The 27698-nt window shown below is 36.8% G+C and overlaps 2 protein-coding genes across 3 annotated transcripts in view; both read left to right on the plus strand.

Annotated features, from left to right (window-relative positions):
- Positions 1-15360, plus strand: part of LOC109064655 (metastasis-associated protein MTA1-like) — a 41615-nt gene extending 26255 nt beyond the window's left edge. The window contains exons 4-18 of the mRNA XM_042774299.1: positions 152-278; positions 2246-2309; positions 2791-2908; positions 3900-4002; positions 4275-4374; positions 6779-6967; positions 7850-7924; positions 8017-8075; positions 8192-8319; positions 9650-9801; positions 10090-10279; positions 11138-11227; positions 11314-11466; positions 13388-13542; positions 14028-15360. Of these exons, the coding sequence (XP_042630233.1) occupies positions 152-278; positions 2246-2309; positions 2791-2908; positions 3900-4002; positions 4275-4374; positions 6779-6967; positions 7850-7924; positions 8017-8075; positions 8192-8319; positions 9650-9801; positions 10090-10279; positions 11138-11227; positions 11314-11466; positions 13388-13497 (1658 nt within the window). The 3' untranslated portion in view covers positions 13498-13542; positions 14028-15360. The remainder of the gene's footprint in view (positions 1-151; positions 279-2245; positions 2310-2790; positions 2909-3899; positions 4003-4274; positions 4375-6778; positions 6968-7849; positions 7925-8016; positions 8076-8191; positions 8320-9649; positions 9802-10089; positions 10280-11137; positions 11228-11313; positions 11467-13387; positions 13543-14027) is intronic.
- Positions 15361-16761: 1401 nt separating this feature from the next.
- On the plus strand, positions 16762-27638 carry LOC109064656 (transmembrane protein 229b). Of its 2 annotated transcripts, none has more exons than XM_019081691.2 (3): positions 16762-17028; positions 24448-24553; positions 25991-27638. In XM_019081691.2, exon 3 carries the CDS (start codon positions 26001-26003, stop codon positions 26565-26567), a length of 567 nt encoding a protein of 188 aa, XP_018937236.1. In that variant the 5' UTR covers positions 16762-17028; positions 24448-24553; positions 25991-26000; the 3' UTR covers positions 26568-27638. The 2 variants fall into 2 exon arrangements, with proteins under 2 accessions (XP_018937236.1, XP_018937235.1); XM_019081690.2 differs by having other exon boundaries at positions 16765-17028; positions 24448-24548.
- The last annotated feature ends 60 nt before the right edge of the window (positions 27639-27698 follow it).

Genomic DNA, 27698 nt, shown 5'->3' on the forward strand with positions numbered 1-27698 from the left:
AAATGCTTACTACTTTTATACATTCTGTTGCCTATGTAACTATGAAAATCAGCCAGTTAGCATCAACATACAGCATCACATCTGTAATAATATTAATAAGGTTATAAGGTGGACAAATGAAAGTTGTTTATCTTTTCCCTTTGACTTTTAGGAGAAATAGAAGAGGAGATGGAGAACACTGAAATGGTGGATCTCCCAGAGAAACAGAAGCATCAGCTGAGACACAGAGAGCTCTTCCTCTCCAGACAGCTGGAGTCTCTGCCTGCGACACACATCAGGTAACCTACAAAAAGCTTTGTCCATATTGAGGATACGCTTCATTCTGCGGTGTTCTCTCTAACAGCCAACTGGACTCTCTCTCATTAGCGTCTGCGTGTGAGTCACGCATCTCACACACACACCGGCTCCCTTCAGTCTTTTTCATGTTCTGGCCTAATGGAGTCCCCAGCACAGGAGAGTATTAACCTCTCGTTCATTCACGCTGCTCTCTCATCGCTACGAATTCAGCGGAGAGCAATTGAAAATTGAGTCAATCTTGTTTTTGCTCAAGGGCTTGCATTTTTCGTCAAGTCATCTGTATGTGTGAATAGAACCATTTAATGAGGATCATGCCCACTTTTATTTTGAAAGTTGCTATGAAGTCATCGTTCTCAGGAAAGCAGCCATTCAGCATAAGGTTGCCCTTTTAACCACCACATCCGCTCGTGTCCTACTTACACACTGGCCAGGTCACGTCTGCCTCGTGAACATGTAAATCATCTTTTGTGTTTGCGGAGAAAGTCGGACCCAAGGGTGGAGTGAGCTTGACGTTAAACCTTTCTGGATGAACAGGTTCTTCACTGTTTTTCCTGATGGAAGGTGGACGGCGAGCATCATCTCTCTCAGGGGTTGAAACAGTGACTCAGTTTCAAAATATGGTTGATTGGAATTTTCCTCCTGTTTTACTCATTTGCAGTGACCTAAAAACATGGACATGGGTACTGGCAGTGAACACCAAAAAAAGGATTATGTTTGGAAACCTCTTTATTTAAAAATAGAGAGAATTGTCTTTAAATGTTATTAAAATGTAACTGGTATTAAACACAACAACTGAGTTAAGTTAGAATTCAGGATTTCCTCAAATCTCATGTGAGGGCTTTGGCTACACTGCCAAAAAATCTTTTGCATTTTTTTGTTTTCAAGGAAAATATCTAATTATCCTTAAAACAAGATACATTTACTTTGAGGAAAAAGTTTTATTAAGTCTGTTTGTTAGAAAAATAAACTTAATTCAAAGTGAAAAAATAAGTTTATTTTATATAACTTAAAATTTTATCTGATTTTTGCTGATGATGTCAATTGTCCTTGCTTTGAGGATATTTAGATATTCTTACTGGAAAAAAAAATTGAGAAAGAAAAAGATTTTTGTAATGTAGTATTTTTTAAATTTTATTCTTGGCCGTTTTGCCACAATTTATATTGATATGATACTGGAAAGAGGTCAGGATGCACAATGTTCATATTTATGCCAGCTTTAATGGTTGCATGTAATTTTGTTGGTTTGATGTTCTCTAGGTCTGTTTTAACTCTGGGATCTGTCAGGAGTTCTAATTCATGCAAACTTAGTCAAATAAAGTACAAATAAAATTCAAAATGAATTGAATTTCTAAGAAATTCTAAGCATTATAAGCAAATTCTATGCATTATAAGCAAATATCTTGGGGACCAGGTTTTTTTATTTCGACTTTTTCAAACTTTATACATATTATGACCTTTAAGAGGTGCACTTTCAAAAAAGAACACATCATTGTCTTGATTGAATAAAACACCTTTTTTATAATATTTCACAATTTTTTTAAAAACTTTTCCTCTTAGATTTCTTGAAAAAAAAATTATCAAAATAATCATTACTGGCCAAACTAAGCTCATTTAGACAAGCTGCTGTGAACGAATGCACCGGTTTAACTACGACCAGCAAGGAAGAATCAATTTTCTCTTTCCGATACATTTGGCTCCCAATATTGAATAGGTTTTTACATTCTAAATTGTGAGATACATTTATAAATGGAATGAAATAACAAATGACAGACTATATGTATGATTACTTCGCTCTAACATGGTCATTTCTAAACCACAGCCGAACACAAAATTCTGTCCAGCAGTACTGTGAATGAACTATGTGAAGCGATTCAGATCTATTTAATGGCATATAAGGCTGTATGATTCAATCCACTGTTAAACCTGTGTGTTTATGTTGCTTTTTCAGGGGGAAATGCTGTGTTACACTTCTGAATGAGACGGAAGCCCTCAAGTCCTATTTAGACAGAGAGGTGAGTGTCACAGCATTATGCCAAGGTGTTTCTACGCATGTGCAAATGCTTTTGATTGCATGAATTTGCTTGCATTCTTCGTATCTCTGTTCACAATATGTCTGCAAGAGGGAAATGCTTATCTGATGTGTGTGTGTGTGTGTATGAGAGCTAGTTTTGAGTCCCGATCCAGATGAATAATTCAGTGTGTTGACCCAGTGTGTTCCTCCTCATATTTAGTAATGAGGAGACTGGAGACTACAAAGAGTCAAGCCAGTCCTCTAATATCTCAAACACTGGCCTTCACCGGTTCATGTGTCTGTGTTTATATTAGAGGCCAGGAACATACTTTACCTGTGCATGTATGCAACGCATTACAAGTGTGCTCTACTTGGTGTGCATTCCTGTCTTTGATGCAATGATACACAAAATTAAGCTTTGCATTTGTGTACTTTTTTTGCAATATGTTTTTGGCCTTAAAAGGTGTCTCTTGGTTTTGCAGGATGCTTTTTTCTATTCGCTGGTATATGACCCTCAGCAGAAGACTCTGCTGGCTGATAAGGGAGAGATCAGAGTGGGAAATAAGTACCAGGCTGACATCACTGACCTCCTCAAAGAGGGTAAGACGTTTCTTCGTTTTATTGAGTTAGACATGGTCAAAGCTCTGAGCTTTTCAGATGAGACCGTTTACCCACCACATATTTAACAGCTGTTTTCTCATCTTGCATCTCTCCTCATATTAACATTTAACAAAAATCTAATAAGATTTTTTTTTTTTTTTAATAGCAAATCAGCATATTAGCATGATTTCTGAAGAATCATGTGACACTGAAAACTGAATGGCTGCAGAAAATTTAGCTTTGAAATAAATAACATTTTTAAAAATATATTTAAATAGAAAATACTTCTAAATTGTAAAAATCTTTTACAGCGTTACTGTTTTTATTATAATATTGCTTCATTTTTCATTGAAATTTAAAATTAAAATGAATTTTTTTGATTTGTTTATGTGTTTTGTTATGCCATTTTATGCCTGTAGAATAGACTCCAAAATAAACTGATGTAAAGAATCGTATCCATTAAAAAGCAGGAGAAGCATATAAATACTTGTTACTTGCCCAAGCATGGCAAGCAAGCAAGTCACCATGAATTCAAAATTTACAATTCTTATTTTTTATCTTTATATGTAATATTGCATTGTTTATTATAAATTATTTATCTGTATACATCATTTTTTTTAATTTATGCACCCTTATAATCTTTACTAAAAATGTTGGCTCTCCTCTCCTCGCAATGACGTCACTTCTCTCTAATGACGTTTGCACTGTCGTAGTACTCTGTCACAATAGAGATGAAAAGATGATCGCAATTTGCGATTTCATACAGACTTAAATGCCCAATTGGGATCATCTCAAAATGCCAGATAGCACCCAATTTAACATCTTGGTCATAACATTGGTTTCCCACTAATGCTGCTTACATTAATTGGAAGAACTAAATTAAGTTCACATTAGGTGAAAGCTGGCTTCAGGAAGAAAGTGAAACAAAAGTCTCATTTTAAAGCAGTGTGTGTCCTTTAGTGAATGTGATCTGTGGGTGTTTGTTTGTCAGGAGAGGATGATGGTCGGGAGCTGGAAAAACTGGAGGAGAAGGTGTGGGATCCCAGCAACCCCCTCACAGAGAAACAGATCGACCAGTTCCTTGTCGTGGCTCGGTAAGATTCTGCAGTGGGAACAAATTTGCTCTGTTTTTCGTGTGCCAGGGTTTTGTGAACATATCACTGAGTTTAAAAGACAATAAACAACAAAAACCTCAACTATGAAAATCTGAAGATGCCTCCCAAATAATAACCTTTTTTTTTTTTAACCATCGTATACCCTGTTATTTCAAACTGCATATTTTGCTCGCTCGCTCTCACTCACTCATTCTCTTTCACTTTTTTTTCCCTCCGTTTCTCAAACTTCCCCCAACCCCCCTCCCCTGCAGGTCTGTGGGTACGTTTGCGCGGGCTTTAGACTGCAGCAGTTCAGTTCGGCAGCCCAGTCTGCACATGAGCGCTGCGGCAGCCTCCAGAGACATCACACTGGTACAGCACATCTCACATCTCACACTCTCGCACGCTCCACACGCTGCTGGAAGACTTTACACTGTAGTTCAGCTCAGCCGGTTCATACTAATTAATGGTAGACATTTACAAAAAAAATAAAAAATTGTCCAATTCTGATGTGTGCCAACAGATTTTATTTTCTTTACAGTGAATTAAACATCAGATGTTGTATTATAGCCAGATAATATTAATTACAATACATCACAATACATTACATTACATTGACATTTAATCCTGTCAAAACAGGCATAATAAATGTCTTTTCTCATCTTATTCTAAAATGTTGAATATAGCCTAGCTAATACGATACATAATCCTGAACATCCGTTATGCTTTTTCATAATATTATTTTCATCATCATCTTTCTCATCTCATCTTGTTATCTGTCATTGCATGTTATTTAGCTTTTGTCTGATAACCTGTACAGACAAACTAGAATATAATACACTAAAAACTGAGCAGAAAATGGCAGCACAATTTTTTATTTTTTTTTATGTGCAAAAGAAAAAAAATACGGTTGCAAATTTGAAATGGAAACAATTAATATCTGATAGTAGAATCATTAATTTGGAGAAGGAATGTGTGCATTATACGATCTAGTTTTAGTTAGATTTAGTGTAAATGATTACAAGTAAAGGATGATACAATATATTGATGGGAAAGAGCAAATTGCAGGCAAAATTCAAATGTAATTACAAATTCAGTTTGTATCCATGAACTAGCGCAGAGAGTGAAAGGCCATTTAAACCAACATCTCGTGTGATACATTAAAAAAAGGAACCAGCTCACATGTTCTTTTCCTTTTAGAAATGGAAAATAAACCTTTTGTCCTTTGTTGTGTAAGCACAGATGTGTTTATATCAGCCAAAAGTCCATTTAAGATTTAGAGATTGTTTTTAGTATTCTGTCATAATAGTCAACAAAAACATCTACTCAGTTTGTAATAGTTTATTTAAAGTATAAATTGTGTTAAACAACATAGACTGAATAATGAAATGAATAATTGTACTGTTTTGAAGTTTAGTCAATATTTTTAAAAGCTATTGGAGTCTAAATATTATTTCGTTGACACCAGTTCAAGGAAAAACGATTAATGAATTATAGAAATACATAAGGCATTGTTGTGTTTTAGACATCATATTTTATTAATTAAATGTATAGTTATTTCAAACAAAGGCTACTTTAAAATGAGCATTTTTGGTTTTACCATCAGTCTTAGTGTGTCCGGTTTCTATTTTCCTAAAAGGGATACTCCACCCCAAAATGAAAATTTTGTCATTAATCACTTTGGGTGATTTAGTTTATATCTTTTTTTGTTTCAGTTCGTCTTCGGAACACAATTTAAGATATTTTGGATGAAAACCGGGAGGCCTGTGACTGTCCCATAGACTGCCAAATAAATAACAGTGTCAAGGTCCAGGAAAGGTATGAAAGTCGTCGTCAGAATACTACATCTGCCATCAGACGTGCAATCTGGGTTACATGAAGCGATGGGAACACTTTTTGTAAGTGAGCTTACGCTGCATACGGTGATATGGAGAGACACAGAGGAGACTGTTGACAAAGGAATTGTTGAATAAAGTCGTTATTTTTATTTCTTTGCTTAAAAAAAGTGTTCCCGTCACTTCATACAGTATATCCCAGATTGCATGTCTGATGGCAGATGGAGTATTCTGACGATGACTTGCATTCCTTTTCTGGACCTTGACACTGTTATTTACTTGGCAGTCTATGGGACAGTCACAAGCCTCCCGGTTTTCATCCAAAATATCTTAAATTGTGTTCCGAAGACGAACGGAGCTTTTACGGGTTTGGAACGATATGGGGGTGAGTGATTAATGACAAAATTTTCATTTTGGGGTGGAGTATCCCTTTAAAGGTAATGTGTGCCAAAGTTCAACAATGTCATTGGCCAGTCAAACTCATGCCATTTTGTTGAGCTAGTGTTTCTGTCAGGATGCTCAAACTAATAATATGAGTGGCAAAATGTGATTAGAATTTAAAGTGCACAGTGATCATCTCAAATAATCCCCACTAGGCGATTATGTAATGATTGCGACAGGCCTATTGCCAGCTCAGTGTTCAGTCTCAGCTTATAGGCTGTACGAGAAGAACATCAGAGCACGCTTTTCACTCTCCAGCCACCCAACTCTGCCCATTGTGTACAAAACTTGAAGGAAAGACGCCAGAGGGCAACCTCTCCATGCATAAACATACACACTCGCATGCTGCCCACACAATTCCTCTTCATCTAGTGTCAATGTTGTTTCCAGGATTGAGCAATTCAGAGTTTCTGCTGAAAACAATGGAATGTTTGGTTGACGAATCTTGAATTTGAGCCATCGTTTATGATGTTTTCTTATACCAAATTTGTGATTTTCAGTTTCACGCCATGGACACGTTGCATAAGAATGGCTATGACATGACGCGGGCCATCGCGGCGCTCGTACCCCAGGGTGGGCCGGTGCTCTGCCGGGATGAAATGGAGGAATGGAGCGCATCCGAAGCCAACCTGTTCGAGGAAGCGCTCGAGAAATACGGCAAAGACTTCACTGATATCCAGCAAGACTTCGTAAGTTCATCCCAAGCAGTGTTTGCACATGCAGAAGGGTGATCACCCTGAATTTCTTCCATTTGTACTACAGCATAACATGGCTTTGAAAAGATTTGAACAGCATATGCTAAGGTAATTGTGGCAGTAATGACTGATAAACTGCCTTTGTTTAGGGTACAGCAAGTGTGCCAAGTGTGTGTTTAACTCTGCCATCTGGTGGTTGATGGGTGTTTGTGCAGTAATGAGTGTTTCGGCTTCTGGGTTTCAGTCAGAAATCTGTACTTAGAGAAACAGGGAGGAGCCAGGCATGGAAAATGGGCACACCCTTAAGAAGTGAACCAGCTTATTCAGGGACACAAAGGATGGGAAATGGAGCTGGATTTCTGTTTGCCATCACAAACAGATTTGCTTCAACGAAAGATTCCTTTCACCAAAAATTAAAACTCATCACTTACTCACCCATTTGATTTTGCTTTTTCAATCCATATGATTGCCTTCTGTGGAACAAAACAACTGATAACTGATATTGGTCTCACATAGCCTACATACATTGCTGGTCTTCCCTTTACCATATGTGATGTTCTCTAGTAATCAGTGTTCATATGTGAAAAAAAGCCTAATTTAAATGTGTTCATTATATAAATTGATCCTGTCTCTTCTGAAGACTTTAATTAAACTGCTCACTTTATAGAGACAAGGTCTTTATAAGCGTCAAAGTGTTGGACTGCGTGGATGTTCAGTGGAGGAGCAGAAATCTTTGAGATACATGTGGATAAGTAAACTATGACAGAATTTTCATATTCTTGTAACCTAAATGGGGTTTAATGTAATAAATGGCCATTTTGTTTATGATTTTATTTAATTATTCATTCTAAATGATCCTTTATTTTTCTATTCCAGCTTCCTTGGAAGTCTCTGACCAGCATCATTGAGTATTACTACATGTGGAAGACCACAGACAGATACGTTCAGCAGGTAATCCAACACGGCCGTCTCAAGTCTCTGTGTACAAGTTGAAAACCTAGATAGTTTTCACACTGAGACTAACTGGCTCTTGTTTCGTACAGAAACGATTAAAAGCAGCCGAGGCTGAGAGCAAGTTAAAGCAGGTTTACATCCCAAACTAGTGAGTATTTCAACAGGTTGAGGTTCAGCCCTGGATTTGGCATTTCACCATAAGCTTTGAGTGATTGCACTTTGACCAGATGAAATCCAGTAACTGTCATGGCCTTTTTTCTACAGTAACAAGCCCAACCCTAACCAGTTGAGCGTGAACAGTGTGAAGCCAGGGCTTGTGAATGGAGCAGGGGCTCTTCCGGGATCACCAGGCCAGCCGGTCGGATTGGGCAGAGCATGCGAGAGCTGTTTCAGTGAGTATTTGTCCTGCTCTTAAATAATTAAAATGTTAAAGGCGATATGTAACTGCAGTAGGACAACGTATTTGTAAAAATGCTCCCACCTTTTTTTTTTTCTTTTTTTTTTTTTTTAAGTGTTTTTTTTCTTCCCCTGGTAATGTAAGTCAAGATTTTTCTCATCAAAAACACGCTGTCGTCATGTAGTTTTCCCTGACAGAATTAAACACACATTTTTTTTTTTTTTTGCTGCTATACCTTGGTGAATTCTACATCAGTGTTGTTATTGTTAACTAAAGCTCTATTCACACAGAATAAATATTATCACAGGATAAGCAAAGCCTGTGATTTTACTCAAATTTACTGACTTATCTCCCGGATATGAATATTCCTTACTGCATGCTGCTATGTCATCCATCTACATCTAATCATTCTTTTTGTTTTTACTCTCTTCTGATGGTTTTCAGCTTTCTTTTTCTGCAAATTGTATAGTTGTATGGTGTGACGTGACAGGGGTGGTTCTAGACCCTTTTTATGTGGGCTTCATCCCCCCTAAAACTATCTGAACGATCGGGCCAGTGCTGCTTCCTCTAAGTTTATCATTCTCGTGTGTTTTAAGGCTTGTCAGTTTAAACATTTTAAGCTATTCAAGCACAAGACTGCATGAAAGAGTTCTCAATGCGTTACTCGTGCACTGTCATAAATTGACAGTCATCACTGATAAGCTGCTACTAAATATTGAAGAAACTTAATTTTCTGTAAAGTTGCTTTGCAATGATTTGTATCGTAAAAAGCGCTATACAAATAAACTTGAATTGAATTGAATAAATCGTCTCTGTGCACGCACACAAAGAAAGTCGTCTCTGAGACATCAAGCAAATACCAAATTGAGTTCTTTTTCACATCTTTGTCACAAAATTGGCACAAGATTATCTCTGAATGGCTGTCTTTACGAGTATCGACGTAAAAACAGTTGGTTACGTCTTAAGTGAATGTAAATAGTTTAGAAAATATCGGATGTGCATAACCCGTGCATTTCTTAGGCTATGTTAATAATGTTAATCAAACAATAAAAGAAAAAAAGAGAGAATCACAAGCTGCTCTTAACTAAGTAACCTGTATAAACACATACAAATAATGAAATAAGCAAGTAATAAGTAATAATGTCCCAACCAGTACAGGCTGAATACAATAAAGTAGCTGAACACTGATTTGACTTTTATTTATTTCAAAAAAGAGAGGATAAATCCTGTTTTCTATTATATGCCAGCTTTAATATTATTTCAGGTTGCAGCGAGTAGAGCAGAGTGGTGTTGGAAGGAGTTTTATGTGTTTTGTTTGTGTGTAGCCACTAGCTCGTATCAGTGGTACTCATGGGGGCCGCCCAACATGCAGTGCCGGCTGTGTGCCTCCTGCTGGACTTACTGGAAAAAGTACGGAGGTCTGAAGATGCCTACCAGACTGGATGGAGAGAGGCCTGGACCTAACCGCAGCAACATGGTGGGTGTAAACTGGATTCTCTCAAAACATGCTCCAGAGTCAACTCTTGAGCTCTCTCCCCCCCCGAGTCATTTTATTTAGTCTGTTTTTTCTTTTACTGTGCAATTCTGTTTTATTATGCCTCTATGTGACTGTTAAATGAATGCCCTGAATGAGCAAAACTCTCTTTCTTTTATGGTTAAAAGATGTTTAAAAATGAAATGTGTGGACTTTAGCTAAAAGTAAAATGCAATATTTAGATTTTGCTGTCACCCTGAGCTTGACTTTCCTCTCGCTGTTTGTGTTCAGAGTCCTCACGGTCTGCCCATGAGACACAGCGGAAGCCCAAAGTTTGCCGTTAAGACCAGACAGGCTTTCTACCTGAACACGTCTCAGCTGACGAAAGCTGCTCGCCGCGTCTGCCAGGACCTGTTGAGATCCAGATATTTGGCCAGACACCCGTACACACCTGTCAACACTACCGCTATCAAAGCAGAGTGTGAGTATCTGCTGGGAGACATGAATATGGTACTTCAAGTTTAAATTGCTCTGATGGTATTTCTTAAGGAGTTTTTTATATATATATATATTATAAATATATATATATAAAAAAAAAAAAAAAAAAAAAAAAAATATATATATATATATATATAACAAATAATATAAAAAAAATAATATATATATATATATTATATATTATATTATTATTATTATTATTATCATTTTTTTTTTTTTTTTTTTTGGTTCAATGACAAATTTCTAAATGATCTGGATTTTTTTTTTTTTTTTTTTTTTTTTTTGTTTAAAACATGAACCAAGTTCTTAGAAATGGCACAAAAATGTTATGTTTTGTAATCATAATTGATATCTGACATTTAAAGAAACTTATTGATCTTGTCAAGGCCCTGAGAATAATTTTTCAGTTTCTGTATATTGGTTGTACCGCAGAGCTGATTTAGCAAACAAATGTTATTGATTTTTTTATTAAGATTAATTTTACAGCATTAATAATAAGTTTTATCAAAACTCCTTAAATTGTTTATTTTTTTAAGAAGTTGTATAAAGAAGAAGAAAATGTATGCATAAATAATAAAAAAAATGTAAACTACCATTACTACATTCTTTTAAAGAGGCTTTTTGTCTTCATTATTAAATCAGTTGTGCCACCCTGATTTTTTTTTTTTTTTTTTGCCCAAAATATAAAAATATGATGAAAAGCATGTTCATCATAATATGATTATTTTGTGTGTGTTTGTATTTCTTAATTAAAAATAAAATGTTGTGTCATTGACTTCGTACTGAATTACCACATGAACCTAATTAGAATATAGAATTTTAATGGCATTTCTTATTTCAGGTGCCATCAGGTTGCCAGATATGTCCAAAAAGCCTCCATCTCTAAAGCAGACAGTAAGGAAGCCTTTAGAGTCAGTGGTTAGATATCTGGGTGAGTGAAGCTGTCTTTCCTTCAAAATCTTTTTCAAATTTTCAAGCAAAGCCATTTTATTCATGTCTTTTCAAACCATTTTCCAGAGGCCCACCCCTGCCCACCCAAATCAGATCCTCCACGAGGAGCCACCATTTCCATGGGCAGCCTGACGCCCATCAAATCCACACCCATCCTCAACAACGGCTCCCCCACCATCCTGGGCAAACGCACCTACGAGCAGCACAACGGTTTGGATGGTAAGCCATCGGCTTGTGTGTGTAAGACACTCTTTCTGTGCTGCCCACGTAACACACTCTCTTCCTCCTCTTTTTGTGTTGTCTCATTTACTTGTCTTAAACTCTCCCACTCGTATCTTCACCAACCCCCATACAGGAAAACACACACACACACACACACGTGGTACTTTAATCTCTGAATGGCTTTCAGGGTTGTCATGGTAACGGATCAGCAGTGACTCACATGGACCACAGATCAGACCCCAAAAAACACAGACTAAAGGCACTGTAACCGTAGATTCAAAAGAAGGGCTTCCCAAGCATTAGGAACACTTATGTATGATCCTCTATCACGTAGTGCTTTATTACCCTCTTGTCTCTATGAAGGCTTTGGAGAGAAACCAGTGTTCAGCAGTTATATAAATTTCTGATGAGCTTGGCACCATTCTGTCCAAAGCAGCAAATCCTTTTGCTTTAGCCCCATACTGATTTTTCAGTTTTTTTTTTATTTTATATTTTCATTTATATTTGAGGTCTTAATGCACTTATTGATATGGTTGATGTTATGTGGTTGTGATAAATGGCACATGGTATTTTCCATGTTGCCGTCCTCAAACCAGGTCCTTTGTGGTGTGAGCAGCATGTATTATGTAAAGGATGGAGTTAGCAGAAGAGTGCATGTAGTACCTCTTAGAACCAGCACGGCTCATGAAATTGTAGAATGGAGCAGTGTCTGGAGTCTCAATGATGGTAGCGTTTTTTTTTCAAAACCTGGAAAGCTGCTCTGATACGTACTTCGTACATGGGTAGCAGTCTTCTAAGGGAGCACCCTAAGTAGAATGGAATCTTATAAGTGACTGAATCTTATAACTGTTTTTGAGTGCTTTTGAGGACTTCATGTCCCACATAAAAAGCTTTCTTTAAGCACACTAGAGACTCAACTTGTTTATATTATATTATATTATATTATATTATATTATATTATATTATATTATATTATATTATATTATAATTAGAATGCATCTCTTCTATCACAATTAATATTTACAAATGCCAAATATTTAATATACAATACACAACACAAATGTATGTTCATATTATACAATTTATTAAAATGTTATGTAAATAAGCATTTATTTTGATAATTAGTAGCAAATATTTTTTAGCAGTATGTATAGAGGGATTTATCTCCTCTTATTGCAAACCAAAATACAAATATATGTACATATTCTAATATATGCATTTTTATATAAATAAAACATTTTATGTATTTATTTTGACAGTTAGTTACAAATACATTTTACCAGCATATATAGATGATTTTATCTCCTCTATCACAATTAATATTTAGAAATGCACACCATATTTCATATACAGTACACAAAACAAAATGTATGTACATGTGTGCAATTGCAAAATGTTTGACAAGTTGCAAATATTTTTTTTTTTAACAACGTGTATAGATGACTATCTACTTCATAATAATTAGTAAATTGACATTTATTCATTTAGAATACGCTTTTATCCAAAGGAACTTACAGTTGCGGAAAACAGCCAGTGATTCATCATAAAGATGAAAAATAAACACTGGAAGTGCTTGTAATAGGAGGTTTCAGACATTGTTCAGATTAGAACATCCTAGACAGGCAAGGATTAAGGAAACAGAAAGCAAAGGATGCAGTCAAATGTTGACAAAAGAGATGATTTTTTTATGCTGTTGCTTTTAGTATTTACAAATGCACAAAATATGTAATATACATCAGACAATACAAATATATGTACATAGAATTGTATATGTGTGTGTGCGTGCGTGTGTGTTTGTGTAATTTTTTATGTAAATTGTTTATTTATTTATTCATAAATAAGCAGTTAGGTGTGAATATTTTTTCTCAAAATGTATAGATGGATTTATCTCCTCTCTTTCTCTCTTTATGTGTGTCAGGGTCCAAACCCAAAGTTCTGGCTCCTCAGTGGGAAATAATGGCCAAGAGGGTTTCTGAACCAAGCCGAACTCCCTCTGGCCTGCAGGATGAGGTTCACGAGCTGGACTGACCTCTGCTTTGACAACTGACTGCTACACTCTGACCAGATGAGCAGGTACAGCTCACATGACCGTTTCAAATGCTGATTTTCTCAACAGGTACAATTTGTAGCTAATTTAATACATTTGAGCCTTCAGTATGTTTAGATTTAAAAAAAAGAAACCTTTCATCTGAAACCAATGTAAAATATGTATAACACACCAGTTCAATACTTTTTTTTTTTTTTTTTTTTTTTTTTTTTTTTTAATACAATCTAACCATCCCCAAACTTAAACGGAGTACTCCTCCTACTCCTTAAAAAAAAAACTCCTAAATCTGATCTTTTCTGGCCAATTTGTTTTTTCTTTTTACTTTTTTATATCATGTAACACTTCCAAATAGGGGTATTAATTAAATTTTTTTTAGTTTGAATACTGTAAATAGCTTATGTCATTGTATTATTTGTAATACTGTAAATGTTTTTAGTACATAGCACTAATTCCAACATATTAAAGCAAAAATGTACGTCTTGACAGCATCTCTTTAATGCTTAATTTTCAGGTGACTCGAGAGACTTTTTCAGCTCTCAGCGACTGATGGAACTAAGAGCGGATCTGCGGTCAGAAAGCCCTGTCCAGGCGGCTCATTTTTACAGCTGAAGCCATTGAAATGACTGCAAAGCCCTGGCGTTTCCATGGGTTGTCTGTTTTTTTGCAGCCTGTGGCCAATCGCAGGACTGACCTGATTGTACAGGACTGATTATTATTATTTACCATCAGCTGTTACTTCTGTCATTGTAATTATAATTATAATTATTACAATTATTATTACTGTTCTTTTTTTTTATCAAGTATAACCATTTTCTTTTTAACGACTTGAGAAAATGTAAGAATCTTGAACGTTTCTTGAAACAACTTCCTTCCGAACCATAATGTAAAGGTGGGACGGACTGTCATTTTTGTGTCTTGAGTTGTTTTGTTACATGTCTGCTCCGAGCCGATGTGAAGGACTATACAATGTCTGTTTCTCTTCAAGTGGATGCTTGTATTCTCCGGTTCTGTTAGCCCATCCTGCCACAGTGGTTTAAATTATTCAGAAAGACAACGGAACGTTCTTTTTCTACCTTTTTCATGAGTATTGCAACTGCTCCTATATGTAATTTCTCTTTTGTGAATATGTAAATGAAAACAGGAGGGAGTTGTTATTGTACAGTGGCACATTTTGGGCCTTTGGTGGTTATCAAAGCTTGTTGTAATGGATTTGCCATGCACAGCGTAGTCTTTAAAATGTCTTTTTGTAAAGAAACCTCCCATGCTCTCTCCTGCATATACAGAGAGGTGATGGGAACTCTGAAAAGGTACTACCCCATTAATACAATGATACACCTTCTTAAGAATGAGTTTGTATGAGAGTGTGGTTTTTGAGTTATTCCTCACGTATGCACGCAGCAAAAAAACAGACCGCTTCAGGCCAGGGATATGTGATACAACCCAGTTTACTCTGCAGCTGGCTTATCAAATATTGATATCTTTAGGCCAACACAACAAAATGACAAGGATGTATACACATACAACAGACTGAACTTGTAAACATTTTTGGAAAATCTCAAAAAGTAATGCAACCAAAGATACTGAGCTTGACGGTTCAAAGGATGTATTTTTGGACAACAGCTGGGGAATGATATTTTTATAGAAATGTTTTCATGACCTGCCGTCATATCTAAAACAGAATAGGTAATATAATTTCATTCTTTACAAAAGAGACGGAAATTTGGAGTCAGTTGTGATGGGAGAAAATGACACAACAGATATTTTAGGCAAACAGTATTTTAATGTTTTTCATTTGTTATTAAAGGGATATTTAATCCAAAAATAAAAAGATATTGTTTATTCACCCTCATGTTTTTCAAAACCTGTATGACTTGTATTTTTTTTCTGTGCAATATAAAAGATATTTTAAGAAACATTTCAGTGTTTTTTGTCCATACAATGAAAGTCAATGGTACCAAACATTTGGTTATCAACATTCCTCAAAATACCTTCTTTTGTGTTTCACTGAAATAATCAAGTCATACAGGTTTGTATGACATGAGTAAATGATGACGGAACTTTAATTTTTTGGGTGAACTGTCCCATTAAGTGGTTATATTTTCTAGAAAAGATTATGGTCCTGCAGCCACAGGGGATTTATGTTAAGAGCTGTAAGTAAAGTCCAGGATTTTAATATAAGACACCTCATACTTAATGTGTTAATTCAACTAAATTGTGATATTGATATGCACCTGTGATTTTTTTTAATTGATAATTTGTGATTTATTATATTACTGCCACATAATCAGGCACTGTCTATGAGTTGTACACTGGCAGTGTCTTGTGTCCAGTTGCATGGGCTCTTCAGCTCGAAGCCCCAGAGATAGAGTTGGGCTACTTGGACTTGAATCTGACACGGACTCTGACATTTTGGACTCCCGATTTTTTCCAAGTGCAGTTGAATTCATGTCGTGTAACATGAAAGATAAAAAAAATTAAATAATTTAAATAAAGTGCAACATAAAATTAACATAAGACATCAGTTGGTTTTGGACCTGGACTCGTCTCGGACCCAACAAAACCGGTCTCCACTGGCTGTATTCTAATCCCCAGGGCTCAATATTTCAGTTATACCTGTGGTTCATTTTTACCATATTAACATACAGGAGCTCATGTGTATTATAACACAAGATTGACGCTGAAGATGAAAACAGCAGTGAAACAGTTAATAGTGGACACTTGATATGAGTCTCTTAAAATCGAATGAACTACAAGCCGGCTAAAGTCTGTGTTTTCCTAATTTCCTTTTTTTCCCTCTCAAATATATATATATATATATATATATCTGTTTATTGAAATATGACATTGTCACGTGTTCTAAAATTTAGGTACAATTCCGTTAACGATTTATTAATAGCGGTGTTCCCAGTTCAGTATTCAGCTCGTAAAAAGTAATTTAGATCCTAAATGTATTTTACATTTTACAGTGTAAATTGTTTATATGTACAAATTACAATACTTTACATAAATGGCTGAAAAGATTTTGCACGTTTTAATAAAATGCTAATAAAACCATGTTTGTTTCATATGTGTGTTGATATTACTGCTATAAAATGCGTTTGGCTATTGCCATTTTTCAGTCACTGCGAATCAAATCAAGCAAGCTCGAATGAGACGACTCGTGATTCAGTTGAGTCAGTGAATCCGAGTCAAACTAATTAAGTCGCATTCACAGACTAGTTTTGTGAACCGATTCAACCAGTTCATCACAGAGATCCGACTCAAAAGAACGATTCGATGCCGATTCGGACGTCGCTTCTAGGTAGGCAGCTCGCTGTGTTTTGAAACGCAGCCGGTGTCTGAGCGTGTGCTGTACTGCTGCAGTGAAGTAAAATATGTCAGTTATCACCGGACAGCAGCGAGAGACGGCTACAAATGTACCCTGAGAGGCAACCGGTGCAACGATTTTCTTCCGTTTAACACCAAAATGAGGCCCGGCTGCTCCACATCTACAGCGGCGGAAGAATAATACGGTAAGTCTCGCCGGCTTTTAGGATGTTTCATTAGACATGTTCGGGTTTCCAGCATAGGTTATCCCACAGTTAACACGAACTAAACCGGTATCATTCACTGCACTTTTCTGAACGTTTTCTCGGCCACCAGCTCGCTGTTTAACGGACTGTTATCATCTAAATAGGCGAAGGAGGAAGTCAACGCTGCCTTCTCCATCGCGCACTTCATCCTTTAATTACGAACGAACTTAAGTTGGAGCATTTGCGATGTTGCACCTGCCTATATATCATTTTTTTTTGCAACAGGGAACTTTATTCAATGTTTATCACTATAATGAAGTACTTAAAGTCCGTTCAGTTCTAAATCCCCTTGTTTTGTTGTGTTATACAGTGTGTCTGCGCAGCCGACGCAGCGCTGCAGTGGTCGGTTGTCATGGAGGCCTGCGCTGGCATCCGACCGGGGCTGCTGCTGTCACGACTGCGGTATATTCAGCCTCACGAAAAACCCTCAGATTTACATCTCCCAAACAATTCGTATTAACATGAACATATGAGGTGCTGAATCAAGTCGCATCATTCTCAGATTGTATTTGACGACACTCCCGAAACAGACGGTGTTTTGACTAAACAGACCAATAGAGTTCATATTCTTGGGGTCACTGGCTATAAACAACCTTTGGCACTGGCTTCTCACTTTTTCCATCTCAGTCACCTAATATGTATTGTGTACAGCAAGGTTAAGCGTATATAAATATGATACGTGCCCTTTAAGAGGTCGTTCCGGGATAGTTTGGATGGGTCAATATTTATTTACTACGCTGACTCTTTCCTCATATTTCATACTGCTGAGCTTACATCAGCAGCGTGAGATCAAAGACACTTAAAGCTTACTTGATTAAAACTGGGGATTTGGTGTTTAGTTTGGCAGATCAGCTCCACTGCACTCCACGCTGTTTCACTTGGCCACATCTCAATCTTGACTCTCAAAATAAGACGTGTAATTATGGTAAATGTTGGTTTGTCATTATTCTTCATGCCGGAATCAAAGAAGTCTTGCCGTGTCAGTCTTTTTCAACATCACTGTGGCTTGGTGCTGTCATGTGACAAACCCTCTCTACTAAGGCTCAGAAGTTGTTAATCTCTTGGCGCTGACCCATATGGGTCTGGGACATACTTGTGGTCCTGTCGGGGGAACAAACTGAAAAGGATAAGCTCTTGGGCTGCTTCATAATCACTTGAAGTAAAAAGTATATACAGTAACAGGCCCGATTGGAGAACGTGGCCCTCCCTGAGAGTCTTGGGACCCACCTTATATTTTAAAGCTGGAGCCAGACCATATTAAACTACCATGGCAGAGTGATACTCAATGTTATTTTAGTATTATTTATATACTTATTATAGTATTTATTAACATTTTGAATTAATTTTTATTTCCATATTTTCAGTTTTCCTTTTAATTTTAGTAGTTTTAGTTTTGTGCTTTTTTATATTTCTATTTACCTCTATTTTTAATTTTAGTTTTTAATGAATTTATATTATATATATATATATATATATATATATTTATTTAAGAAATATATGTAATATTTATATATATGTAAAGAAACTTTTATTTTGAAATCGAATAATCAAAATTAATCGATTTTCAGGCCTATTTAATGTTCACAATTTTGCTTATTTCTCTCTCTCTCTCTCTCTCTCTCTCTCCCCCCACACACATTATTATTATAACATATATTGTTATGCTAGTATTGACATCTGTCACTGAAAAACACAGTCAAGCAATAATTATGAGACTGTTATTATTTAGCCACTCCTTATTACTAAAAGCTTTTAACTACTTTTGTTTTGCATTTTGTTTCATTTGTGCCTCATTAACACTGATGAGTGAAACTCAGGATGAATTGTCCGCCTCATGCTGAAGAATTTAATGAAACTGGTTCTGCCTCCATCTGAAACATGATCATCCTTTAAAAGCCCTTAGGAGTCTTCTCAGCAGCACTGCTCTACCTCATGAGAAGAATGAAGGCTGTGTGCGAGCTGGAGCCAAGGTGATGTCTGGAGTAACTGAGCTGTGTGTGCTATTGATCCATTGCCATTTATATTTCTGCAGAGCGGAGTGAACTCATGGCAAGAGACCAGAGCTCTCATCAGTCACCTCTAGAAACGGCGGGAATAAGAATGCATCAGAGCCGGTCATGCCAGTGCGTCAAAGGAGGAATTTATAGTATATTGTCCCTGCCATTGATATGCCTTTGTTTTTTTGGCAGGTGTGTGCATGATATTGACAAAAGAAGAGAAAAAACAACAACAAACAAACGGATAGTGTAGCCTTTTTTATGTCTGAACAACCCTCTACGGACACCTTGGAAATTGAATTGCCACTGGCTAGTAAATTTTTTAGTTTACTCGCCAGACTGATGTGTGTGTGTGTGTGTGTGTGTGTGTGTGTGTGTGTGTGTGTCTGTAATGTTTGTAAAATGGTACAGCTTATTAAATATCTGACACACTGTTAACATCAGTCAGTCAAGCAGTATAATATAGACTATTATGATATGTTACTTTAGTAATTAGAATTAAAACTTGGTAACCCATGTATGAATGCATATTAGTCATTTTAACTATACTTAGGACTGGTGGTGGTGCTTTTTTGGTCATTCTGTGTTTCTGTAAAAAAAAAAAAAAAAATGGGGAAAAAAACAAAACAAAAATACTGATAAGATAATAATAATAATATGAATTCTACTAAGAATAATGTATAACGCACTAAGGATTAACGAGTTGCTGGATTCATGAATATTAATCAGGTTGTGTGCGTTCGCTTGAACTGATTTGCTGAAATAAAAACAGGGACGATAATAGGTGAGTGCCAGCCAATGAGATTGTCGTTTGTGCATTAGTTCCGCCCACTACCGGAAAACCCGTTTCTAACATATTTGCATCAATAAAAAACTATTTATGTCTAATTAGTATATGCGCTATACTTTTATTATTTAGAAATAAATAGTGACCAATATTTTATATGTAGATTGATTGACTCTTTGTGAATGTGTTCCCTAATCTAAAGTGTTACCAAATTAAATTTTTTGTTTTATTTTTAAAATGATTTTTAATCATTTTAGTTAACAGTAACAACACTAAATGGAATGCTTTGGGTTTTGGATGCACTATACAGTGCATATATGAACTTCCATTTCATGCCCTCACTAAAAGACAAATTCTTCATAACACAGTGATTCCCTGAACCAATTTTTATCATCCATTGTCAAATAAACAAGCACTTTTCGCTAGTCGTTCTGCTTTGATGCTGCTCTCTGCAGCTGAGCTTGCATGTTTGAGTGGTATAGCGATGGCCAGGCTGTCAGCAGTGACTGGTCTGTTCAGGTAGATGAGAAGGTCAATAGAGGTTTGACAGGAGGTGATCAATAGCAATGCTGACTGCAAGGCCAGTAAATGGGTAATATGTATTGGGCTCCTATCAAACTATTCTTAATGCCTCTAGGTTATCCAGTTGACTGAGCACTTGTGTCTTCTATTGCTGCACAAGAGCTGTATCTTTTCTCAAAGCATAGATTAATATTTCATAATGGTCTTTCCATTAGAGTGCAGAATATTAGCCTTTTAGCACTCTCATGGAGTATGAAATGCAATTATTTAAATTAACAATAGAAAAAAACAATGTCTGTTATGTCTATTAAATCCTATTATGTCTATTAAATCCACAATGTCTATTAAATCCACATCCATTGTGCCAGTGCCGAAACACTCCTCCCCAATGTGCCTGAATGACTATCGCCCAGTAGCACTCACACCTATTGTCATGAAGTGCTTCGAGCGACTGGTCCTAGCACACCTCAAAGACTTCCTCCCACCCATACTGGACCCACACCAATTTGTCTACCGTAGAAATAGGAGCACAGAGGATGCAGTATGCACAGTGCTGCACTCTGTCCTCACACACTTGGACGATAACAACACGTATGTACGGATGTTGTTTGTTGACTTCAGCTCAGCATTTAACACTGTTATTCCCTCCAAGCTGACCACAGAACTTGGAGACCTGGACATTAAACACCTCCCTCTGCAACTGGATTATGGACTTTCTGACCAACAGACCTCATCATGTTAGGTCAGGCCACACCTGCTCCACCACCATCACACTCAACACCGGCGTACCACAGGGCTGTGTGCTGAGCCCATTCCTCTACTCCATGTACACCCACGACTGCAAGCCTGTGCATGGATCCAACTCCATCATTAAGTTTGCAGATGACACCATGGTGATTGGCCTCATCAGTGACAACGATGAGACTGCCTACAGGGAGGAGGTATAGCACCTGGCCTCATGGTGCGCTGACAACAACCTGCTCCTTAACACCAGCAAGACAAAGGAGCTCATAGTGGACTTCAGAAAGAAGAAAAGAAGCATGCATGACCCCATCCACATTAACGGGATGGTTGTTGAATGTGTCTCCAGCTTCAGGTTCCTGGGAACCACCATCTAGGAGGACCTGTTCTGGACCACAAACACCTCCAGCCTGGTCAAGAAGGCTCACCAGCGCCTCTTCTTCCTCAGGACACTGAGAAGAACCAGCTGTCTTCAGGTGAACTTTTACCGGTGTGCGATCGAGAGTATCCTGACCAGTTGTATCACAGTCTGGTATGGGAACTGCTCAGTTGCTGACCACAAGGCACTACAGAGGATGGTGAAAACCGCCGAACGCATCACAGGGACACCACTTCCTGCTATTGAGGACATCCATAGAAAACGCTGTCTATGTCTATGTCGCAGCATTCTTAAGGACTCCGCTCACCCTGACCACAGACTGTTTAACATCTTGCCCTCCGGGAGGCGCTTCAGGAGCCTCCGGACAAGGACCAGCAGATTCAGGAACAGCTTTTTCCCTACAGCTGTCTCCTTACTGAATTCTGGCCTCTGACCCCCCCCCCCCCCCACCCCACACACACACCAAACACTCAGACTCACCCCTCCTCATCACTACATTTGGTTTACAAACAAACAAAAACAGTTCACTTGTTATTACTTGCACTACTGTCTGTTCATCCCAGAATACTGAATGATCCATTTGCACACTGGAATATTTTATATTTTCTATGCACTTTTTTACTGTCCATTGCACTAGTGTAAATGATGTTCATATGTTCATAGTTTCTGCTTATAGTGTACATACACTTATTACATAATCCATCTGTATTGTATATTCATAGTACACCTATCTGTATATCATGCTGATAGTATTTAAAATCTGTTAATTATGTCCATAGTACTGCCTTATTTGTATATTTATTGTACATTTGTAACATTTTGTAGACACTGTATATCCTGTACTTACTGTTTATTGCACTTCTGGTTAGAAGCTAACTGCATTTCGATGCCTTGTACCTTACATGTGCAATGACAATAAAGTTGAATCTAATCTAATCTAATCTAATCATTGTTTAAATGAAAAAAAAAACAATATAGTAAAAACAATAATGTAATCATATTAATGTAAAATAGTATTAAACCATAAGATAAATGGTCAAAAGTGATACTTTTAAGTTGTTACAAAAAATCTGTTTCAAATAAATGCTTTTTTTTTGACAATTTCTTCCTCAAAGAATTCTGAAAAAATGCATCATACTATTTACAAAAAAAAATTGTAATCAACATAAGAAATGTCATTTGAGCACCAAAATCAGCATATTAAAATGATTTCTGAAGGATCATGTGACACTAAAGACTGGAGTAGTAACTGCTGAAAAATCAGCTTTGCCATCACAGGAATAAATTACATTAAAAATCTAATAAAATATTTATAAAACAATTCTTAAAATATAAAAACAGTTAATTTTAATTGTGTTCACTGTATTTATGATCAAAGAAATTAGCCTTTGTGAATATAAGATACTTGTTTCATAAACACACACACATATATACTGTCAGATTCTCCCTTAAGTTTTTCATTAACAACGAGTATGTGTGTTTTAATTGCCAATTATTGATACACCTCCTGTATCCATTACTTAAGGGCTGTATATTTCTCCATTGTGTGTTTTTGCTATTGTTCAGGAAGTAAGAGCTTTGCAGCTTTGATTGTAGTAAAGGAAATGTTTTCTGTCTAGAGCTTGTTAGAATGTTAAAGGGTTAGTTCACCGAAAAATGAAAATTATGTCATTAATGACTCATGACGACCTCGTGTCGTTCCAAACCCGTAAGACCTCCGTTCATCTTCGGAACACAGTTTAAGATATTTTAGATTTAGTTCGAGAGCTTTCTGTCCCTCCATTGAAAATGTATGTACGGTATACTGTCCATGTCCAGAAAGGTAATAAAAACATCTTCAAAGTAGTCCATGTGACATCAAAGGGTCAGTTAGAATTTGTTGAAGCATCGAAAATACATTTTGGTCCAAAAATAACAAAAATTACGACTTTATTCAAGATTTGTCTTCCGGGTCTGTTGTGAGCGCGTTCACGACGCTGCTGACGTATGTCAACTGTCACAGCAGTCGCATTCACAACAGACCCCGGAAGAGAACAACATGAGGGTGAGTCATTAATGACATAATTTTCATTGTTCGGTGAACTAACCCTTTAAGCATGCAGTTCAGAACATTTGGAGATGCTTTGTTGCAACACCAGACGCTCTTCCTTTTTGTGAAGATATTTCAGATGAGCTGGATGTATTAGATTCAAGGAACATTGTCTGCATTTATCTCAGTAACACTTTTGACACTTTCGATGTGTTTATCATATGCACAGATTTTGTGAGATTAAAATTAAAACATTTAGGAATTCACATTCTTAATCTTAGGTTAACAGAAATATTACAATATTATACAGTATTTATAATTTTCATTGCAAATTACATTCTATTAACATAATCTGTGGCATGCTATCAGTTACAGCAAAAAAAAAAAAAAAAAAAAAAAAAGAAAGAAACCTTCATAAAAACAATCAAAGATGTTTACAGTAATACACTTACTATAAAAGTCGGGGCAGGATATTGCAATAAAACCAGTAACTCATACATGTGAGGTTACCAACATAATATAACAATGATTTAGACAACTTTATAGCTCAAATAACACATTTATTAGAATCATATACTGTAAATGCAAAAATACGATGGAATAATATGAATGTATATTACAAAATCTATATGTAATTCAGTTTTACACTAATAACTATTATAAAGTGCAAAAATATGATAGAACGTCTGGTCCTATAGAGTTCTATTGTAAATGTTTTACTTGAAAAAACAAATATTGTTTGTCTTCAGGGGCAAGTTAAAATGAATGTCTGTGGTGATGGACAGCATTTCACAGATGCTTTATTTTGTTTTGCACCTGTAACATTCCTTTAAAACAATGCCATTACTCCACTCAATTTAACAGGGCTCTCTTTCTTTCTTTTCTTCCCCTTTTTTCATTTTAGTACATGAGTGCCACATTGGCATCGGCAGCAAAGCTCAGAAGTACTGCTCTCTTTGGACCCTGACAGTGTGGAGTGTGGACAGTGAGACTGCCAGACAGCAGGTTGGGTAAAATATGCAAATATGACTTATTTTCCCCCCATAAGTTCCATTTCTTGTTGGTTTCCCTCTCCATCCAATGAATCCTAAGTCTAGTTTAATCACAGCACAGGCTATATTAGTTTTTGTTTTTCAAATAGGCTTAGCAGATCTATTTTAAATGTCATGGTACACTTTGTAGAGGTGTGAATTATAGAGCCACTTGAGTTCCCATGATGCCCTTGGAGCAAGACACTTAACCTCCATGTGCTCCCGGAAGACTGTCCCTACAATTCGCCTACTCTAAGCAGCTTTGGCTGAGAAAAGCATCTGCTAAATGACAAGTAACCAAAGTGTAATTGATAGGCCATAATGAGATCACATTCTGCTCTAATTCAGTTTCACACACATCTTCAGCAGCAGTTGAATATCAAAACAGTCATAATTGCCTTAGAATTGACCAGCCATCTCTATAGTTTCATTGTGATGTTGGTTGTACACAGATGAGCTGTTTTAGGACTTTAAGCCCCTCAGAAGCCCTCTGACACATGATACTCTTGACGTGTACAGTGTGTGTGTATGTGTATGAACATGGATTTACAGCAAAAGACAGTGGAAAGTGTTGATGACTCATGTTAATCGGCTCAGTTATTTTTCTCTCATGTCTGAAAGTGACCCCTGTTCATGAATCCAGCTCATATGCGCTTTGAGATTATATACTGTTATTTATTAAAAGTACATAGTAGATGCTGTTACTGTGTGTTGTCATGCAACATTTTTATTTTGTTGACTATGTTTTGAATAGCATACTACTCTAATAATTTCTGCAAATATATAAACTACTGTTGAAAGGTTAGGGCCTGATATGATTTTTAATGTTTTTAGGTCTCTTATGCTCAACAAAGCATTTATTTAATTAAAAATACAATAAAAAACAGTAATATTTAAAAAAATAAAATCACAATTTAAAATAACTGCTTTCTATTTTAATATATTTTGAAATATTTAAAAAATTAATTCCTGTGATGAAAAAGCCGAATTTTCAGCAACCATTATAGTCTTCAGTGTCACATGATCCTTCAGAAATCATTCTAATATGCTGATTTGCTGCTCAAGAAACACTTCATATTATTACCAATGTTTAAAACAGTAATGCTATTTAATAATGTTTTTGTGTAAACCATGCTGCTTTTTTTTCTGAATTGAAAATTCAACAGCATTTGTTTGACATAGAAATCTTTTGTACCATTATAAATGTCTTGAACAATTTAATGCATCCATACCGAATAAAAGTATTAATTTCTTCCAAAAAAACAACAAAAAACTTTCTAACCCCAAAATAACCCCTATAATCATAGAATGCAGTATGCTAGTATTCCATTCAGAACATAGCAAGTTGCAATGCGGATTTATAACACACTCTTTTTTTTATTACTTCCTGATACTTATTAACTCCACACATCAAAGAAAAAGGAAGATGGTCATCATGGCAACCACAGTGACCCCTGAGCCCCTTACGGCCCTCTCTCGGTGGTACTTGTATGCCATACACGGTTACTTCTGTGAAGTCATGTTCACGGCAGCCTGGGAGTTTGTGGTGAATTGCAACTGGAAGTTTCCTGGCGTGACGAGCGTGTGGGCGCTCTTCATCTACGGAACCTGCATCCTGATCGTAGAGCGCATGTACCTTTGTCTGCGGGACCGCTGCAATGTGCTGCTCCGCTGCATCATTTACACATTGTGGACATACCTGTGGGAGTTTGGCACGGGTTTGCTGCTACAGCAGTTCAACGCCTGTCCGTGGGACTACTCCGAGTTTAAATATAACTTCATGGGCCTGATCACGGCAGAGTATGCTGTGCCGTGGTTCTGCGCCTCCTTTATTGTAGAGCGCCTGGTGATACGCAACACGCTCAGGTTGCGCTTCGACTTGGCCGCCGATCCCAGCCAAGCTGAAGAACGGCCGGACAGAGGCGGTGGAGGAAGAGGGCGAGATGCCAGAGCAGGGGCCACCAGCACAAACGGTTACGTGAAGGTGGACTGAAGATGTTGTCAACACCTTTTCCCATCTCAAAGCTCCCATCACCCATGACTCTATCCGCACATACTATCTCAGTCTCTCTCCCACCTGCTTCCAGGGAAAGAGTTGCTCAGACATAGCTGGTCCAGCTCCAACAGAGACAGTTGCACAACTGTGAAGAACATTCTGATTTATCGTCCAGCTAGCGTTATTTGCTCATGTGGAGGGACGTTCATTTGCCACCTCAGTGCTCAACGCTTACTGCCCTCGCTTTGGGCGAGTAGCCGTTAGGTTCAAGGTTTGTCAGTAGGAGTGGTGCCTGATGGCATAATGAGAATTAACCCTCCATCTCTACCACCAAACTGTACCTCCCAAACCAGTCCATCCACTCCGACACTCTGGGAGGGGACAAACAAAATAACTTGTGTTCCTTCGTCCAATATAAACAGGAACGCAAGCACATCACTTGTAGAGAGACGAAAAGATATATATCAAGTGCTTTTAAAAAAGCAAGTCTAAGTTTAGATTATAAACAGTGTCCATGATATATATATATATGTGTAGTAGCAAAGCAAATAACTGTTAGGATGTCTTACCTTTCAAATGTTAGTTTGTCTTATTTATTAATATCTAAAATGTAGTTAAGGATTGTCACGATAATATATAAATAATGTATTGTGTATATATACTGTATAACCTAAAGCAATGCCTTTTACTTGAATTTGGTGTTTTTTTTAAATTCATCAAAAAATTCAGTGCTTGAACATGCATGAAAGTTGTCTTCCAGAAGATTTGTTCCCATTCAGACTGATCTTAGATGCTGTGTACAATTTATTTCCTCCTTTTTTTTCTTTGTTTATTTTTCTCAAGGAGATGAAGACCCAAAGGAGTACTGTATTGTCTTTACATATGTAGAGTCATGGTGCTCAGTACTGAAACCATAAAAACATCACAGTTTCCTGTGTTTTCACTTGAGAGAATGTGTTACTGCTGTAAATGTGTTGATGAACTGGTGCTACAGTAGATTCTCACTGAGTTGCTTCAAGGGATCTGATGATAGTCACAATAAAGGCATCTAGTATGTAGGTTCACTGACCTCAGGTACGTCACTGTTAATTATTAATCTCCGTCTCTAATATGCCATGAAGTAACGGA

Source organism: Cyprinus carpio, chromosome A17, assembly GCF_018340385.1.
Source record: "Cyprinus carpio isolate SPL01 chromosome A17, ASM1834038v1, whole genome shotgun sequence".
Lineage (NCBI taxonomy): Eukaryota > Metazoa > Chordata > Actinopteri > Cypriniformes > Cyprinidae > Cyprinus > Cyprinus carpio.

What these genes read in the sequence shown, in the direction of transcription:
- LOC109064656 (XM_019081691.2), top strand. Translation starts at nt 26,001, where the DNA reads ATGGTCATCATGGCAACCACAGTGACCCCTGAGCCCCTTACGGCCCTC.